Source organism: Lolium rigidum, chromosome 5, assembly GCF_022539505.1.
Source record: "Lolium rigidum isolate FL_2022 chromosome 5, APGP_CSIRO_Lrig_0.1, whole genome shotgun sequence".
NCBI lineage: Eukaryota > Viridiplantae > Streptophyta > Magnoliopsida > Poales > Poaceae > Lolium > Lolium rigidum.
Window position 1 is genome coordinate 3,126,821 of NC_061512.1, and position 19,437 is coordinate 3,146,257.

At 46.2% G+C, this 19,437-nt stretch overlaps 1 protein-coding gene across 1 annotated transcript; it reads left to right on the forward strand.

The window, feature by feature from the left end:
* The first annotated feature begins 600 nt into the window (after positions 1–600).
* Positions 601–2,532, forward strand: LOC124652670 (chlorophyll a-b binding protein of LHCII type 1-like). Its single transcript, XM_047191709.1, has 2 exons — positions 601–667; positions 1,728–2,532. The coding sequence occupies exons 1-2, from the start codon at positions 601–603 to the stop codon at positions 2,396–2,398; spliced, it is 738 nt and encodes a 245-aa protein (XP_047047665.1). The 3' UTR covers positions 2,399–2,532.
* Positions 2,533–19,437: the final 16,905 nt, after the last annotated feature.

Here is a 19,437-nt window from a genome sequence, read left to right on the forward strand (position 1 = left end):
AGACACCGCTAACTGCCCTTCCCTTGACTGTCTCTGATAAGCCTTGGAACCGGATACACTCGACATGGATGAAGCTCCACCTCTTTGAAAGGGATACATCGCTACGCTCGCTATAGAAGGATTTTTCACACACCAAGGGATGCTCGTGGAAGTAGTTGCCACATGGTTCCAATAAGCATTGTCCCTTTGCTCGGCACCGCAAAGTGGATCTTGGGAAATCTCAATCCAAGCGTCGCATAGCATCTTCTCCTCTTCGAATTTGTAGCTCGCCGTCCTTTGGCTGATCTTCTTGCCATCGGCAAGCGTGGCGGCAAGTCACGGGGCCAGTGTGGCCGCGGTGGCCTGGGTGATTTCCCCGGCCATGTCTTGGGTGACGCCGTCTCCCATTCCTTGTGTGTAGCCGTCGTTGCCAAACAGTGACTGCTCGTCAATGGAGTAGCCCTCATGAACATCCTCGTGCTGACTGTAGTCGTACTCACTATAGTCGTCTTCTTCCTTGTCGGCGCCCTCGTAGATCATATCCTGCATGATGGCCTCGCTGTGCGCGGGCTCACATTCATGCGCGCATAGCGGCCGTGACAAGCCAACAGGAAATTAGCAATGCGAGACAATTACAATGCAATCCAAACTCCATCAAGTACATCACCACAAAATGAAAGAAAGAACTGTAAGCAAACATATTGCTAAAGAAGAATTGGAAAAACCCTAAGAGAACACATGAGAAAGAAAATAAAGAGTAGCAACAGGTTCAAGAGCATAAATCGGCTGTTTGTTCTATGGGCTCGTATTCTAGGATACTTTTGCTTGGTGCCCCCCTCCCCCTCTCCAAACTTTCGCCCCTTGTGGAGCGCCAGAATATCCTAATACCCTTTCGTGGGCTAACTTATGCCTTCAAATTTAGTGGTTGAGAGGGGACACACTGGATCACACCTCATTCCAGATATCGTGGCCTCAAGCTTTCAATCGATTCACTGATGGTCAAGAAAAAGCCCAGGCTGAAGTTCTATATTCGTATCAAATATTCAAATCTATTATCTTCATTCTGTTCAAACTTGGACAATTAAATGATTGCTGCGCTCCTGCCTACCTAACAACTCATGTCGTGATATGGTATATTTGCATGGAGCAGCACGTGCTGCTCGAGGACATCCTCCACACGATGATGTTAATTAGGCTTATATCTTTCCATATACATAAAGGAATGTGATAGGAGTATAAAACATATCCGATATCAAGTGAATTCCGTTAATTCAGTCAATCAGTGTAATTGTATGTAATGACATATAACCTATATGATTGACTATATAAACACGTAATCGGTGTGGGACAGAGCATCGCTTCCCACACGATAACTGATCAGAACTTGCATTTGTTCCCATTTTTCTAACATGATGAACATAGTGCTGAGAAAGATACTTCTAATAGATTGTCTTGTAAGAAGATCGTCTCTTTTCGACAGGAATGCTTTATGGTGGAAGAAGTGAACTACATGTGAAGTGAAATCGGAACATCCCAGACTGCGTGCTGGCGGAGATCACTGATGATTGTAAGAATTCTATTGCCTAATCAATAAAGCTCATAAGTTCCTTCAAAAAAATCAAACATATTTCAATGTTATTTTTCATGGTCGTGAGCATGTATTGATTTATTCTAGAGCCGTTTGCAACGCACGATGATTTGGTAGTTTTAATAGTGATGATATGTACTACTTTTTTACCGGTATCAAGTGGACAGCCTTTGTCGCTGGTACGGCGCTGACCGTGTGCTCTACCTCGGCCCGCTTTCCGGCGAGCCCCCAAGCTACTTGACCGGCGAGTTCCCCGGTGACTATGGGTGGGACACTGCCGGGCTATCGGCTGACCCCGAGACGTTCGCCAAGAACCGTGAGCTAGAGGTGATCCACTCCAGGTGGGCTATGCTCGGTGCACTCGGCTGCGTCTTTCCCGAGCTACTTGCCCGCAACGGTGTCAACTTTGGAGAGGCCGTATGGTTCAAGGCTGGCTCCCAAATCTTCAGCGAGGGTGGACTCGACTACCTCGGCAACCCCAGCCTCGTCCATGCCCAAAGCATCCTCGCTATTTGGGCCTGTCAGGTTGTGCTCATGGGTGCCGTCGAGGGGTATCGTGTTGCTGGTGGCCCGCTCGGTGAGATCATCGACCCACTCTACCCTGGCGGCAGCTTCGACCCCCTCGGTCTTGCCGATGACCCCGAGGCTTTCGCGGAGCTCAAGGTGAAGGAACTTAAAAACGGCCGTCTTGCAATGTTCTCCATGTTCGGCTTCTTTGTGCAGGCCATCGTTACCGGCAAGGGCCCTCTAGAGAACCTCGCCGACCATCTTGCCGACCCTGTTAACAACAACGCATGGGCTTTCGCCACCAACTTTGTTCCCGGCAAGTAAGTAGTTGTTGACGGCTGCGACTTGCAGCTTTGTCAGGCCTACACGCGGTGTATTTTGCACCGTTTGGTTTGATTTGTACTACCATGATGTTGTAAATTACGAGGATTCTCGTGGAAAATATGCCTCTTTCTGAAGTCCTCCGCCTTTTGATGTTTTACGAGCGCAATATTTCTGTTTTACTTGGCAAGTAAAGTTATGCAATTTTTTATGTTGCGTTTAAGTTTCTCTGGAGTCATTTTCAGTAAAAAATTATATAGTGCAGCTCCGTATACGGTATGCATACCTTGGCAAGTGACACCCACTACACGTTCCATTTTTCCAAGCATTCCCTGTTTCAACCATTCAGATGCGTGTTGCTGTTGATGGGTCATTTCAAACAGGCTAGGTGGTAACATGTCACCAATGACCAATCGATGGAATGAGAAGTAAAATGAGCCATCATATCTCATATCACTCGTTTACCATCGCTGAATTCCTAAAGTGAGTACAATGCTACTGATGCACGTCACTACTAGTGCCAAATGCAGAAATGCTAAGATTGATTGACTGAATATGCAAGTATGATCACGGATAGTGCAACTCTTGTGCCGGAAGTACTTGTTGCCACGGTGGTTCTGTAGACTTCGTCTGTCAACGGATCACATATAGCTTGGGAGGGAACTAAAACACGACGGCCTCTCATGCATTCAGCTGCATTGCTCAATCAACACATGGAACGTAGGCGCTCACGCATGGATGTCCGCTGAGACAGGAGACGCGCTCACAGGTTTACTGTCTGCTGTATAACTGATCTTCAACTCCCAGTCATGTAAATTACGAGGATTTTTGGCAAAAGAGTCCACGTTTCTGATGTCTTGTCACTTGTGTACCTTTTGGTGTTTCATGAGAACAACATTCCGGCGATCACTAGCGTACGGTCTGCAAGTTATTGAGCTGTGTTGACGTTACCTGATGTTATTTTGGATATAGTTCTGAGCAGTATCGTTGTACCACATAATGCAGCATTCAGCAACGTCCAACATGTATTTGTTTTTTGGAACTAGAAAATAGATCTAGAGGTGGGAAAGCATTACGACGATAGGTTTATACTCGATATATTATTTCTTTCGTATTTAAGTCCTCATGTGAAGTGCTCTAACGAATTATGGATGCGAAGATAGGTAAAGTAGGAAATTAAGTGAAAGTGGGGAAACTAAAGATCGATACGAAATACCATGGGTTTACATAACGAGTTATTGACAAATGAAATAGGTCTTTTTGTTGTTGGCAACCCCTTCTAGAAACATTTTTCCCCTTTTCGAAAGACGTTTTAAACGCATTCAAAATTTCAAAATGTACCGACAAAAAATGTTGCGTGCACATCTCGATGTCCTATGTACTTCCAAAGTCGTTTCATAAAAAAACAATATTTTTTGTGTTGTATGTAAAAAGACAAAATTCTGTGTAAAGGCTGCGTGAAGGCAAGATGGTTGATTCTTTGTGTGCTTGTAGGCTTGATCGTCGAAGATGCTGATGAACATAGTGTGGGGAAAGATACTTTTGATAGACTGTATTGTAAGAAGTTTGTCTCTCCCTGACCTAGCCGCCGCACCTCCACCCTCCACCCTCCCAGCGCCGCCGCCGCCTCTCCCTCTCTCCACCACCGCCCCCTCCCATCCCGTCTCCTACCTTCCCACCTTCGCACCGGGTCGTCTCGCGCGAGGCAGCTTTGGGCGACGACCCGAACTCAAGAAGAGGCGGCCCATCTTCCTCCTCCTGGCCGCTGCCGCCCTCGCCGCCGTCTGAGTCGGCGGTGGCGGCCGCGTCTGGCTTCAAAAGGCAGGGGCGGTGGTGGCGCGTCCATGGACCCCCTTCGCGTGGAGGCGGGGTCTTCCAGGGGCGGCGACGGTGGACGACGTGTGTAACATCCCAAAAAAAAATTCAAAACAAAACAAATGAATTTCCCTTGTTCCAAATTTTGGAACCAACAAAAACTTTTATTAAATTAAATGTGATACCTAGTGATCATGCTTAATTATTGTTTTATTGCCATGATTGCTTGTTGTTAGAAATGGAAATGATCTTAAACCCTAAAACTCACCCCTCTTTTCACCATCCTAGCAAAAATAAAATAAAATAAAATTAAATAAGAAAAAGGCATATGTGCCTATGGCTATTTTTATAAATCTTTACCCTAAGCTCCTCTACTTTGTTTAGTGGTTTGGAAAACCATTATACACCCTATCTAGTACTTATCAAACCTAATTCAAGTTGTTTCCAAAGAAAATAAAAAGAAACTAAAAATGCCATAGAGGCATATGAGAGTAAATTAGCAAATTTGTGAATTTGAGAAGATTGACCCTAGGACTTGTTGTGAATGGTTGGATCACTTCCATATACCATTTCAACACTCAACAACACCAATTGGGTCAAGCAAAGCCAAATTAAAAATCAAATGCCACATATGCATAGAGGCATATGGGACACATAGCCATAATACCCAATTCTTGCCCTATGACTCTAAATCTTGACCAAATGATGTGAAACCATCTCTCAACCTCATATAACACTAAATTGACCCTAAACCATGTCCAAGTAAAGCAAGATCAACAATTTACAAGTTTAATGAAATTTGACACATCATCTCTTATGTGTTATGGCCATTTTTGCAAATCTTTGAACAAGACCATTTGAAATGGTTTCAATGGTCTTAAAATGTTTCAAAACTAATAAGAATCACATTAGAGTCAAGAAATATCAAATCAAATGAAGAGAAATTAAATAGGGAGAAAATCCCCAATTTCACTCACATACACCATATGCCAAATTGCAAATCCTCACCCTAGGCCATAATTGCTTGCTCCCTTGCTTGTAGAATACTTCAATATGATAAACTAACACAATTGCATCATTTGATCAAGAATCAAACACAAGAAATCAAAATTCTTACATACATATGATAATGGTCACTTGTCACCAAAATATTTTCTTCACCACTTTACCCCTCTGGTTTTCTTATTTCTTAAACTAAACTTGGTCAACCAAAACCATGTCATCCAAGACCATGTCAAGGTGAGTAACTTTGATGTTGACCACCATGGCTAGAGTTGACTAGGTTGACCAGAATAAAAGTGACAAGTGGGGATGCTGAAATAAAGTGAAGATCATGTCACTTTTGACATTTTGCAAAACAACTCCAAATTGAGTACCACCACCACCAATCCTTCACTTTAATTATATAAATGAGATTCACCAAAAAGAATTTCAAAATTCAAATAAAAACTTCATGCGGCCAATTGACCGAACACCTTGCATGCAATCGTCCAGATTTGTGTGTCACCCTATTATCCTCTGGTTTCTTCACTAAACCCCTTTTACCTTTGATCATTACACTCTCTTACAGCCCCTGCTTCATCCCAGTACTTGCCTTGATCGATTAAAGTGAGAGGAGGGGGAAAAGAAACCCTAGACTAAGCATACCGTGTCCATGCCGGCCACCTTTGGCATCTCCACCTCTGGCCACCATTTCAACCCATCCCCTTGTCCTGAAGCATCTCCACATCTCAAGGACGACGATGGTACAAGCCCCTGCAACGCCAACGCTCGGCATTGGCCAGAACGCGCGCGCCCAAAGTTGGCCAGGACGTGCCAGCACGCGCGGTGACCGCGCTCTGGCGTCGCAAGGACAACACGCGCTCGAGCACCCCCGTCCTCCTCTGGCAAGCTACGCCTGCGTCGAGCATCGCCACCCTGCCCTCTACACGCTAGACACAAGCCCAGGCCTGCCCCTGCTCCGTCGCCGTCGTCCTCGACCAAATGATGCCGCACGCCCTGCCGCAAACCCTGCAAGCGCCCGAGCCATCCCTTCACCTTTTCCCTGCGCCAGCTAGTCCTCGAGCATCGCCAGGACGACGCCTACAAGATGCCGTCCTCGCCTTGCCCTTTCGATCGACGGAGAGGCCACGCCGTCGACGCGCCCTTGCAGCACCTCACGGCCACCATCGCCCGCTATAAATAGAGCTCCTCAGCCCACAACTCCTTCACACCATCTGCTCCCCTCCCTTCTCTGAACACTCTCCCCACCTCAATTGAGCACCACCTCGCCGGAGCAGCAGCAATTGAGAGCTGAGGTCCGCCGGAGCCCGCGGAAGCCCTGCTTCGATTGGAGCCTCCCCGAGCGCCGCCGCTGCACCCAGGGCTTCCTCATCGACTACACCTTCTCCGCGCACCTTGCCAGACACCTGCAACGGCCTGGTACGCCCTCCGACCCCCTCGGCTCGCCGCCAGGGAGCTCGCCGCTCGTCGGAGACGACGACGTTCACACGCCGTCGGATCTCTTTCTAATCCAACGGTTTCTATTTCGCGTACCGCTTCGGCGTTTAAAGGGCCGCTGACAGGTGGCCCCCACCTCGTCAGGGCAGCCCACCCGCACGGGTTGCTTGTTGGGCTGCGAAGTGAATTTTTAAACCGTTTCGGCCCGTTTAGCTTTCCCGCCTAACCCAGCAATTCAAATTGGATTTAATCTTTATTCAAATTTTCCCTGCTGATGGTTTAGTAAAAATTGAATAGTTTGAAATCTGCCAAACCAAATTTAGCAAACTTTATACCGTTGGAAAGCCCATGAATTTATATATCCAATGCCACTGGCCCCACCTCCAAATTCATAGTAGATTTAATTTGATAAAAAAGACAAGGCAGGGCCTTTTCTAACTTCAAATAAATATTAAAAATTATCTATAAATGATTTTGAGTTGATTCCAACTCTAATAATTCACATTTGACATAATATAACTGTTTATGCAAAATTATAGCATAGTTGTTTTGCATGATCATGGACTAGATCCAAATAATGACTATGGAGCCATTTCTAGTCCATTTAACACATACACATAAACGTATTTAAATAGTATGGGAGCTTCTCTCTCATTTAAATTGTGATCCTAAGTAATTCAAATAGAGGTACTGACCTTGGTCTCATAAGCCTCATGCTTGGTTACTTAGAGACATTAAATCATCTTCATGCTAGTATTAAAATGCATGAGGTGTAGCACCTCATTTAAATTTCCACTCTCAAATAATAAATATGAGTGTTGACCTTGGTCAACCTATACCCATATTTTATTATTGGTTGAAGAGATTAAATCCTAATAAGATTCAATGAGAGGAATTTCTTTCCTCCAAAGCATTAAAGAGCTACACTAATAAATAATTATAATGAGAGGAAATTATTTTTCTTTAAAATAGAACAAAATAAATCACCGTGCTAATAAGAAGTGATGCTACCATAGGCTTGTGTGAATCTCTCGGTGTGTTTAGTCTAGCATGCAAGTTTTGTGTGGTGATTGTATCCTCGTATTCGTTTATAGACGCTAATACCGAAGGCTACGAAGGTGACGACGAGAACATCTACGGAGAAGAAGGGGGAACATTTTGATCCATACACCAACCAAGGCAAGCTAATATTCTTGCAAGATACCCTAAGGCAAAGCTCTACAAGAGCAAGGCCTCATCCCCATTTAATTTATGCTTAACGATCCTATCCCAAGTTTTTACCTTACAAGTTTTTGACTTTGGGTTTATCAAAGCTTACTTTTTGATTCATGATTCACTTGGTTTAGATATAGAATAGAACAAGAGCATCAAACTTAGCCTAGAAAGCTATGAGCTAGTTAGCACCCCTCATGACTAGTTGCTAGTGCTAACAAATAAAATTGACTACTCTAGATGGGAACATGTGAAATAAAAAGACTTTGAAAACCTTGGAATAATGATTCATTCTATTGAAAGACTTTGAAGGTGAATGTGACATGAATACTTTGGTGAATTTTGATGAAAACTGATGGTTGGGTTCGGATGCGATACCATTCCAATTTACAAGTACCCCCACAATACCTGATTATGGGTAGGGCTTAACTGGAAGTTTACGTGTCTTAGTATGGGTTCCCTCTAAACAAGCGTCATCGGGGTTATGCCAAAAGCTGCCTCCACAACACAAAAGAAACGACGTTAAAGATGAGGTGAATGTCCGGCCCAAGCCCCGTGCGGTTCCCGGTTGGATCTGCGGTTTTCACCGGGAGGCCAAGCTCATGGGGAGAGGTGCTCATACTAGCATATATAAGTGAAAGGTTATGGTTGATGATCCGCGTACCGAGTTACGATTATTCAGGGTTACTCCCGACGGATGTAATCAAAAGTTGTGGCACAAGTGTACAACCTCTGCAGAGTGTAAACCTATTCGAATAGCCGCGTCTACGGTTAAGGACGGTTGGAAAGGCCATACTGTTCCGTCATCAGACCATTTTCAAAAATGTGACATTTGACTTGTGTTTTAAATTTGGAAAGGTGAATGGTGAATTGGGATTACAACACAACCGAGTTGTGGGAATGACACTAATGTTCCCACTTGAGTTAGTCTAGTGATTTAAGCATCTTTACTAAATGTTTTATGAAATAAACTTGGCTTTATGCAAATAAACCTAGAGCTTAGTATCCCCTTACTAAAATTGATAGTGCTTACACTAGTATTAGTTTGCGAGTACTTTAAAAGTACTCATGGCTTTGTCCCTGGCTATTCAAATGGCCAGACTTTGAAGGAGAGCAAGACAGTACGAGGAAGATGGACAGCAGGACGTCTACGACAACTAGGACCGCTCCTGACGTCAAGCGTTGGCCTGTGGATTAGATAGCCACTACTACTTCGCTTCCGCTCTTTGTGATGTTCGTTGATCGATAGATCAACTACTATTGTAATATTGGATCATGTGATCTACTCTTGTAAGACGATTATGTGTTGTAATAAATGATGACTCTATGATATTCAACTATTATGTCTCGCAACAACAATATTCCTGGGATTGCGATGTACGGCATAATAGGCATCTGGACTTAAAAATCCGGGTGTTGACAAGTTGGTATCAGAGCCATTGTTTGACCTTAGGAGACCCTAGTTAGAATGGACGTTCTGAAAAACCTAAGTTCAAAAACAAATGAAGTGAATATTTTTGAAAAACTTAGCCACTTTCGTCTCTTTGAGATCTTGTTAAAAATCAGAAGTCATGCTCTTCCTTATAAACCTACATAAAATTTTGACACACTCGTTCACTCTCTAACTTACTCATCTAATTCCCTTTCAGATGGAGCCAACCAACGTCAAGTTTTACCAGCTTGGGAATGGCGGAGACTTGAGCTTCGAGAGGGACCTTGATGCCCTGTCGAACTTTCTTGGACGCCCCCACCCCGAGTTCCACGGAGTTGAGGTCAACGACCAGCACGGCGGGGAGCTTCGGTGGGTGATCACCGCTGATCCGAGAGGCAAGATGGAGCCTCCTACTTCGAGAGGATCCTCTTCTCTTTCGGGGAAGGCAAGCTGGCCGGACGGATCGACACGTGCTCTTCGAGGAAGCACTTGCCCGTCCGTGCGGGCAGAATGAGGCCGCCATCCATGGAGAGCGCTTTGCGCATCTCGCAAGGCGTGACTCCGATGGAGAACCCATGGGCCTGCCGCTCCACCCCGAGCTGAGGCACCATGTGGATCACTCGGACTTCATGCTCGTTCCGGCACCCGTAAGGAGCTGGACAACTCGCGTGCCTACGCCAACCAGACCCACATGGCATTGGCTCATCATGCCGATGCTATCAAGCTGCTCGCCAAGGACCGCAAGTCACTCCGTCTGCAGCGTGCCAAGAAGGACACTACCATTGAGCGCCTTCGCGCCCGGATAGCATCCTTGGAGGCCACTGTCAAGGCTCAAGAAGATCAGCTGAATGGGATGGAGGAAGACGGTGAAGACATTCAGGGAGGAGAAGCCTTCCTGAGTGATGACAAGGATTTCGAGGAGGATGAGTTCACTGAGGAGGAGGACTATGAGTTTCTGGAGGCCGGAGAGGATGGAATCACCCCGATCGATGTGGATGATGAGGATGAGTAGTTGCACCTGTTCACATGTGTAGGTGTGGGTTTGTATCAGGATCCCCTTGTATCGTAGAGCGATGAATGGTTCTTAAAACCAACGGTGTGTTAGCTTTGTAATGTATGATGTTTGGTATGAATGAAAAAGTGTTGTTGGTTGTACCCCCTCAACACTACTCAAGTTTTGACACTTTTCAAATTTTATCTCAAACAAACCATAGAAATTCCCCTCTTATCTTATGATCTACCTCATTGTTCAGATGGCCCCTCCTACCCGCAACAACCCCCGTGCCCAAGCCAACCAGATGCACATTGAGCACGCCAAGATGACTGACACCATCAACATCCTTGCAATGGAGCGCAAGGCACTTCGCCATCAGCACGCCAAGAAGGACTACCTCATTGCTCGCCTCCGCGTCAGAATAGCATCACTGGAGCAGCTCATCCCAATACCCAACCATGCCCCCGGAGGCAAGTCCACTTTGACTTGCTATGCATGTGGTGTTACAGGTCATTACTCTAGAAAGTGCCCGATGAAAGCCGCCAACAATGCCCCAAGGACTGGAAGCAATGCTGTACCCATTACCCAACAGGACAAGTCAACGGTAACCTGCTATGAATGTGGAACTGTGGGTCATTACTCCAATGAATGCCCCAAGAAGCTTGCTAGGACTGCCTTCAATACCGCTGCACCTGCCTAGCAGCAGCCTGTGCCACAACTAGAAGGAAGTTTGCCCCAAACTACCCAAACAACCGCAACGGTCGTTACTACCGCTTGAATGCCACCGAAGCACAGGAAGCACCCCAGACCATGCCAAGTATGTCTTCCTGTTAATCCACTTGCTCAATCTCTCTTAGGAACCTAACTTTTCTTAAAATCTCGGGACGAGATTTGTTTAAGGGGGAAGGGTTTGTAACATCCCCAAAAAAAATTCAAAACAAAACAAATGAATTTACCTTGTTCCAAATTTTGGAACCAACAAAAACTTTTATTAAATTAAATGTGATACCTAGTGATCATGCTTAATTATTGTTTTATTGCCATGATTGCTTGTTGTTAGAAATGGAAATGATCTTAAACCCTAAAACTCACCCCTCTTTTCACCATCCTAGCAAAAATAAAATAAAAGAAAATTAAATAAGAAAAAGGCATATGTGCCTATGGCTATTTTTATAAATCTTTACCCTAAGCTCCTCTACTTTGTTTAGTGGTTTGGAAAACCATTATACACCCTATCTAGTACTTATCAAACCTAATTCAAGTTGTTTCCAAAGAAAATAAAAAGAAACTAAAAATGCCATAGAGGCATATGAGAGTAAATTAGCAAATTTGTGAATTTGAGAAGATTGACCCTAGGACTTGTTGTGAATGGTTGGATCACTTCCATATACCATTTCAACACTCAAAAACACCAATTGGGTCAAGCAAAGCCAAATTAAAAATCAAATGCCACATATGCATAGAGGCATATGGGACACATAGCCATAATACCCAATTCTTGCCCTATGACTCTAAATCTTGACCAAATGATGTGAAACCATCTCTCAACCTCATATAACACTAAATTGACCCTAAACCATGTCCAAGTAAAGCAAGATCAACAATTTACAAGTTTAATGAAATTTGACACATCATCTCTTATGTGTTATGGCCATTTTTGCAAATCTTTGAACAAGACCATTTGAAATGGTTTCAATGGTCTTAAAATGTTTCAAAACTAATAAGAATCACATTAGAGTCAAGAAATATCAAATCAAATGAAGAGAAATTAAATAGGGAGAAAATCCCCAATTTCACTCACATACACCATATGCCAAATTGCAAATCCTCACCCTAGGCCATAATTGCTTGCTCCCTTGCTTGTAGAATACTTCAATATGATAAACTAACACAATTGCATCATTTGATCAAGAATCAAACACAAGAAATCAAAATTCTTACATACATATGATAATGGTCACTTGTCACCAAAATATTTTCTTCACCACTTTACCCCTCTGGTTTTCTTATTTCTTAAACTAAACTTGGTCAACCGAAACCATGTCATCCAAGACCATGTCAAGGTGAGTAACTTTGATGTTGACCACCATGGCTAGAGTTGACTAGGTTGACCAGAATAAAAGTGACAAGTGGGGATGCTGAAATAAAGTGAAGATCATGTCACTTTTGACATTTTGCAAAACAACTCCAAATTTAGTACCACCACCACCAATACTTCACTTTAATTATATAAATGAGATTCACCAAAAAGAATTTCAAAATTCAAATAAATACTTCATGCGGCCAATTGACCGAACACCTTGCATGCAATCATCCAGATTTGTGTGTCACCCTATTATCCTCTGGTTTCTTCACTAAACCCCTTTTACCTTTGATCATTACACTCTCTTACAGCCCCTGCTTCATCCCAAGTACTTGCCTTGATCGATTAAAGTGAGAGGAGGGGGAAAAGAAACCCTAGACTAAGCATACAGTGTCCATGCCGGCCACCTTTGGCATCTCCACCTCTGGCCACCATTTCAACCCATCCCCTTGTCCTGAAGCATCTCCACATCTCAAGGACGACGATGGTACAAGCCCCTGCAACGCCAACGCTCGGCATTGGCCAGAACGCGCGCGCCCAAAGTTGGCCAGGACGTGCCAGCACGCGCGGTGACCGCGCTCTGGCGTCGCAAGGACAACACGCGCTCGAGCACCCCCGTCCTCCTCTGGCCAAGCTACGCCTGCGTCGAGCATCGCCACCCCGCCCTCTACACGCTAGACACAAGCCCAGGCCTGCCCCCGCACTGTCGCCGTCGTCCTCGACCAAATGATGCCGCACGCCCTGCCGCAAACCCTGCAAGCGCCCGAGCCATCCCTTCACCTTTTCTCCGCGCCAGCTAGTCCTCGAGCATCGCCACGACGACGCCTACAAGATGCCGTCCTCGCCTTGCCTTTTCGATTGACGGAGAGGCCACGCCGTCGACGCGCCCTTGCAGCACCTCACGGCCACCATCGCCCGCTATAAATAGAGCTCCTCAGCCCACAACTCCTTCACACCATCTGCTCCCCTCCCTTCTCTGAACACTCTCCCCACCTCAATTGAGCACCACCTCGCCGGAGCAGCAGCAATTGAGAGCTCAGGTCCGCCGGAGCCCGCGGAAGCCCTGCTTCGATTGGAGCCTCCCCAAGCGCCGCCGCTGCACCCAGGGCTTCCTCATCGACTACACCTTCTCCGCGCACCTTGCCAGACACCTGCAACGGCCTGGTACGCCCTCCGACCCCCTCGGCTCGCCGCCAGGGAGCTCGCCGCTCGTCGGAGACGACGACGTTCACACGCCGTCGGATCTCTTTCTAATCCAACGGTTTCTATTTCGCGTACCGCTTCGGCGTTTAAAGGGCCGCTGACAGGTGGCCCCCACCTCGTCAGGGCACCCCACCCACACGGGTTGCTTGTTGGGCTGCGAAGTGAATTTTTAAACCGTTTCGGCCCGTTTAGCTTTCCCGCCTAACCCAGCAATTCAAATTGGATTTAATCTTTATTCAAATTTTCCCTGCTGATGGTTTAGTAAAAATTGAATAGTTTGAAATCTGCCAAACCAAATTTAGCAAACTTTATACCATTGGAAAGCCCATGAATTTATCTATCCAATGCCACTGGCCCCACCTCCAAATTCATAGTAGATTTAATTTGATAAAAAAGACAAGGCAGGGCCTTTTCTAACTTCAAATAAATATTAAAAATTATCTATAAATGATTTTGAGTTGATTCCAACTCTAATAATTCACATTTGACATAATATAATTGTTTATGCAAAATTATAGCATAGTTGTTTTGCATGATCATGGACTAGATCCAAATAATGACTATGGAGCCATTTCTAGTCCATTTAACACATACACATAAACTTATTTAAATAGTATGGGAGCTTCTCTCTCATTTAAATTGTGATCCTAAGTAATTCAAATAGAGGTACTGACCTTGGTCTCATAAGCCTCATGCTTGGTTACTTAGAGACATTAAATCATCTTCATGCTAGTATTAAAATGCATGAGGTGTAGCACCTCATTTAAATTTCCACTCTCAAATAATAAATATGAGTGTTGACCTTGGTCAACCTATACCCATATTTTATTATTGGTTGAAGAGATTAAATCCTAATAAGATTCAATGAGAGGAATTTATTTCCTCCAAAGCATTAAAGAGCTACACTAATAAATAATTATAATGAGAGGAAATTATTTTTCTTTAAAATAGAACAAAATAAATCACCATGCTAATAAGAAGTGATGCTACCATAGGCTTGTGTGAATCTCTGGTGTGTTTAGTCTAGCATGCAAGTTTTGTGTGGTGATTGTATCCTCGTATTCGTTTATAGACGCTAATACCGAAGGCTACGAAGGTGACGACGAGAACATCTACGGAGAAGAAGGGGGAACATTTTGATCCATACACCAACAAAGGCAAGCTAATATTCTTGCAAGATACCCTAAGGCAAAGCTCTACAAGAGCAAGGCCTCATCCCCATTTAATTTATGCTTAACGATCCTATCCCAAGTTTTTACCTTACAAGTTTTTGACTTTTGGTTTATCAAAGCTTACTTTTTGATTCATGATTCACTTGGTTTAGATATAGAATAGAACAAGAGCATCAAACTTAGCCTAGAAAGCTATGAGCTAGTTAGCACCCCTCATGACTAGTTGCTAGTGCTAACAAATAAAATTGACTACTCTAGATGGGAACATGTGAAATAAAAAGACTTTGAAAATCTTGGAATAATGATTCATTCTATTGAAAGACTTTGAAGGTGAATGTGACATGAATACTTTGGTGAATTTTGATGAAAACTCGATGGTTGGGTTCGGATGCGATACCATTCCAATTTACAAGTACCCCCACAATACCCGATTATGGGTAGGGCTTAACTCGGAAGTTTATGTGTCTTAGTATGGGTTCCCTCTAAACAAGCGTCATCGGGGTTATGCCAAAAGCTGCCTCCACAACACAAAAGCAACGACGTTAAAGATGAGGTGAATGTCCGGCCCAAGCCCCGTGCGGTTCCCGGTTGACTGCGGTTTTCACCGGGAGGCCAAGCTCATGGGGAGAGGTGCTCATACTAGCATATATAAGTGAAAGGTTATGGTTGATGATCCGCGTACTGAGTTACGATTATTCAGGGTTACTCCTGACGGATGTAATCAAAAGTTGTGGCACAAGTGTACAACCTCTGCAGAGTGTAAACCTATTCGAATAGCCGCGTCCACGGTTAAGGACGGTTGGAAAGGCCATACTGTTCTATCATCAGACCATTTTCAAAAATGTGACATTTGACTTGTGTTTTAAATTTGGAAAGATGAATGGTGAATTGGGATTACAACACAACCGAGTTGTGGGAATGACACTAATGTTCCCACTTGAGTTAGTCTAGTGATTTAAGCATCTTTACTAAATGTTTTATGAAATAAACTTGGCTTTATGCAAATAAACCTAGAGCTTAGTATCCCCTTACTAAAATTGATAGTGCTTACACTAGTATTAGTTTGCGAGTACTTTAAAAGTACTCATGGCTTTGTCCCCGGCTATTCAAATGGCCGGACTTTGAAGGAGAGCAGCAGACGAGGAAGATGGACATCGGGACGTCTACGACAACTAGGACCGCTCCTGACGTCAAGCGTTGGCCTGTGGATTAGATAGCCACTACTACTTCGCTTCCGCTATTTGTGATGTTCGTTGATCGATAGATCAACTACTATTGTAATATTGGATCATGTGATCTACTCTTGTAAGACAATTATGTGTTGTAATAAATGATGACTCTATGATATTCAACTATTATGTCTCGCAACAACAATATTCCTGGGATTGCGATGTACGGCATAATAGGCATCTGGACTTAAAAATCCGGGTGTTGACAACGTGTCTTGTGGCGGTGGCCTTCGGCTACTTCACCTAGATCATGGCGGCAGACGCGGTGGTGTGGCAGAACTCGGCGGGGAAAGGGCGGCAACGGGATCGCTGCTGACCTCCACCGGCCGGGTTGGAGGAGGAAGATGGACCGCGGTTCCCATCCATGGCAGCGGAGTGGGGGCCGGCCATTCCGACTTTCATGGTGGTGGTCCTAGGGTTTTTTCTTTAGCGAAGATGAAGACGTTCCGGATGCCGATCTTTCGCCTGTGCCGACGGCCACCGTCGGCACCTTGCCGTCGGCACAAGGTGGCCTCGGCACAGCCTGCCTCGCCGTCGGCACACGTCTGGCTGTCGGCACAGTAGGTAGCCCGACGGTGGGACGTTGCCGTCGGCACAGTTGTCGTCGGCCCCTTCGTCGTGGGCCCCACGACGCCCAAACGGCCGTTAGCCCAGCCCATCTGTTGTGCCGACGGCCAGGCCGTCGGCACAGCCGCCTCGCTCAGACAACAAGAGCCTGCCACGCGTCCCCCGTTCAGCTTCTGTGCCGACGGCCAAGCCGTCGGCCCAACCTCGTCAGCCCCAGCCGTGTCGCAGCAGCGCCGCCCAGCTGCTGGCCGCCTACCTTCCTGTGCCTCCTGCCATTTGGCACATCCAGGTGGCTGTGCCGACGGTTATGCCGTCGGCACAGACCATACCATTTGGCTTTCCGCTCCATTTTCCAGCACAGCACAGCACGCACAGCAAAAATAGCAGTAATATACATTGAAATGCATCACAAATATTGCACAAGCACATAATCATCATCGTCATCATATCAAACGTAGCAACAACATCATCGTGATACAAATATGTGGCATGTAGCACACACGATCATCATACATCATCAACACATGGCACTTACGATCAACGCACACCCGCTTGACACCTAGCTAAGGGGGACCCAAGATCAGGGGAACCAACCAAGTTCCGTACTCGTCCATTCATGCGTCCGGCCTTTGTCGCGGTGGACCGAGGTAGAACCATGGCCTGAACCATCGCCAGCAGGTGAAAACCCTGAAGCACCGGGAGAATGGCGGCCGGGGTGCATCGGTGTGCCCTCGCGCGATGAATCAGGAGAGGGTCGGTTCCGCGAACTTCCCGTGCCCTACATGTTTGACAAGAGTTAGCATCTTACACATGGGAAAGGAAAGCGGTGAGAACTGGTTAGGCACAGGACTTACCGGAGTCCGTGCGTAGTATGTGGCCGCGAAAGCTTCCTCGATGGGCACACCGGAGTCGGCCCCGGCCTAGGTGGCTCCTCTTCCGAAGTGCGATCCTCTCTCCGCTCCGGAAGAACGTCCTGAGCGCCTGCAAGATAGTTTAGATGTCAAGCGCTGCAGATATAAAATAAAGGGGAGGTGGGACTTGTCATGTCTTTGAACCATAAAAGATTGGAACTTACACGACTCGTCGCCTCCTGGTACTCTTCCCAAGCCGCTCTCTTGAGGTCCCACTCTGCTACAACCGTCAAATACTTCTGGTTGACATCAAGAGACTTTTGGTCCATGGTGAAGTCAGAAGCAGAGAATTTCATGAAGGTGAGATTGGAGGATTAGCTAAAGAAGGTTCAAGTCTCCGCGATGTTGAGGAACTTTCTTGGTATTTCGGGATTCGCAGCAGTGGTATGAAAGTGGGGGCGGCAGTACGGGTGAAGTTCAGAGTCCTACCTTTCAGGGTGAAAACCCAAGGTCTGGTCTTAACCGGTTGTGCCCGGCAATGACCTTGTTGGAGGCATTGTTTTGAAAGCGGGACTATCTTCGTGGTGAAAAACCTAAGATCTTTGATCGCGCGATGACAACACCGGTGCACTCTTCCCTTTTTGGAGGCGTTTTTGGAGAGTGTATTTTAGGTGTTGTTTAGGGGTGGATGTATTATCGTTGCTAGGTCCGGGATACTATAGCGGGACTTTTCTTTCTTAGTTTTCTTTTATCTTTTGTTGGCTGTGTGCATCCGTACCGCCATTAGGGCCGTTGCATTGCTGCGTAAGCTGGATGTAATTGATTTTTTCTACAAAGAGCATATATTAATATTGGAGATACCAATTACACCCAGCCTCTGCAAAAACGCATTGTCCTAGCAGCCTTACAGATGCACACAACCAAAAAAGAAAGAAGAATTACAGAAAAAAAGTCCCGCTATGGTATTTTAAACATTGAAACAACATCACTAACACCACCAACACATCACCATAAGTCCAACTTCTTCAAAAGCGGCGCCTCAAAGAAGGGAACAGTGCACAAGCGCTATCGTCGGCCGATTAAAGATCTGGGTTTTCACCCTGAAGAAGGTCCTCACTCTCAAAACAATACTTTCAATAAGTCCATTGCCAGACACAACCAATTAAGGCCAGACCTTGGATTTTCACCTCGAAAGATAAGACTTTGGTCTTCTCCTGTGCGCCGCCCCACTTGCATGCCGCTGCTCCAAGTCATGAAACACCAAGCCAACTCCTGCTCGCCCCAAAGAACGGATCCTCCATTGCTATCCCTCAGATCTCGGCCTTCATGACATTCTCTGCCAGCACCATGGAACGAGAACATGCCCCATGATTTTAACAGCTAGCAGAACTTCGAAGCGCTCCTCTTAAACCAAACGGCCAAAGTAAAACATGGGTGCGCACGACCGAGTCCCACCCGATCCAGCAGTCTCCAGGCGTGAATCGCCCATGGAAGATCGTCGGCGGCGCCTCCCGGAACCCGTCACTCTAGCCAGATCAATGGGCACACAGCTCTGGCAGATCAACACCTTGACACAAATTGGAATCCTAGGACCGCCGCCTTTATTCAGGTCGCGCCCCCACACCGGCGACCATCCCAGGCCGGCCAAGGTTGCCGCCGGAGACACCAAGCGCAGATCGCATTGTCCGAAGACACCGTACACGCCCTAGGCACTGCCGCAGCAGAACGCCAGCCCACCACCGGCGACAACAGCCGCCGGCTTCCATGCCTCTCCATCTCGCCGCCGAAATGCGATGACAGATCGAAAGATCCAGCACCACTATCCGCAGGCCGACCCTCTCCAGCGAAGAAGAGAGCCGGCTCCACCATCGAACCCAAGGCTGCTGCCTCGGGCAACCTCGTGTTGCGGGAGAAGCCCGAGACCATCTCCACGCACCGATGAGAGGCTGGGGGAAAATGGCGCAGACCATGGGCCTGGCCGCCGCCCACCACCAGCCCCTGCCGGCGTGCTGCGGGGGAGAGCCGACGGGAGGAGTGGGGCCGCA

Bases quoted from the DNA above. Each gene is read 5' to 3' on its own strand.
- LOC124652670 (XM_047191709.1), top strand. From the start codon at position 601: ATGCGAGACAATTACAATGCAATCCAAACTCCATCAAGTACATCACCA. The intron at 668-1,727 runs GTAAGCAAACAT...ACCGGTATCAAG, and splicing joins ACAAAATGAAAGAAAGAACT to TGGACAGCCTTTGTCGCTGG.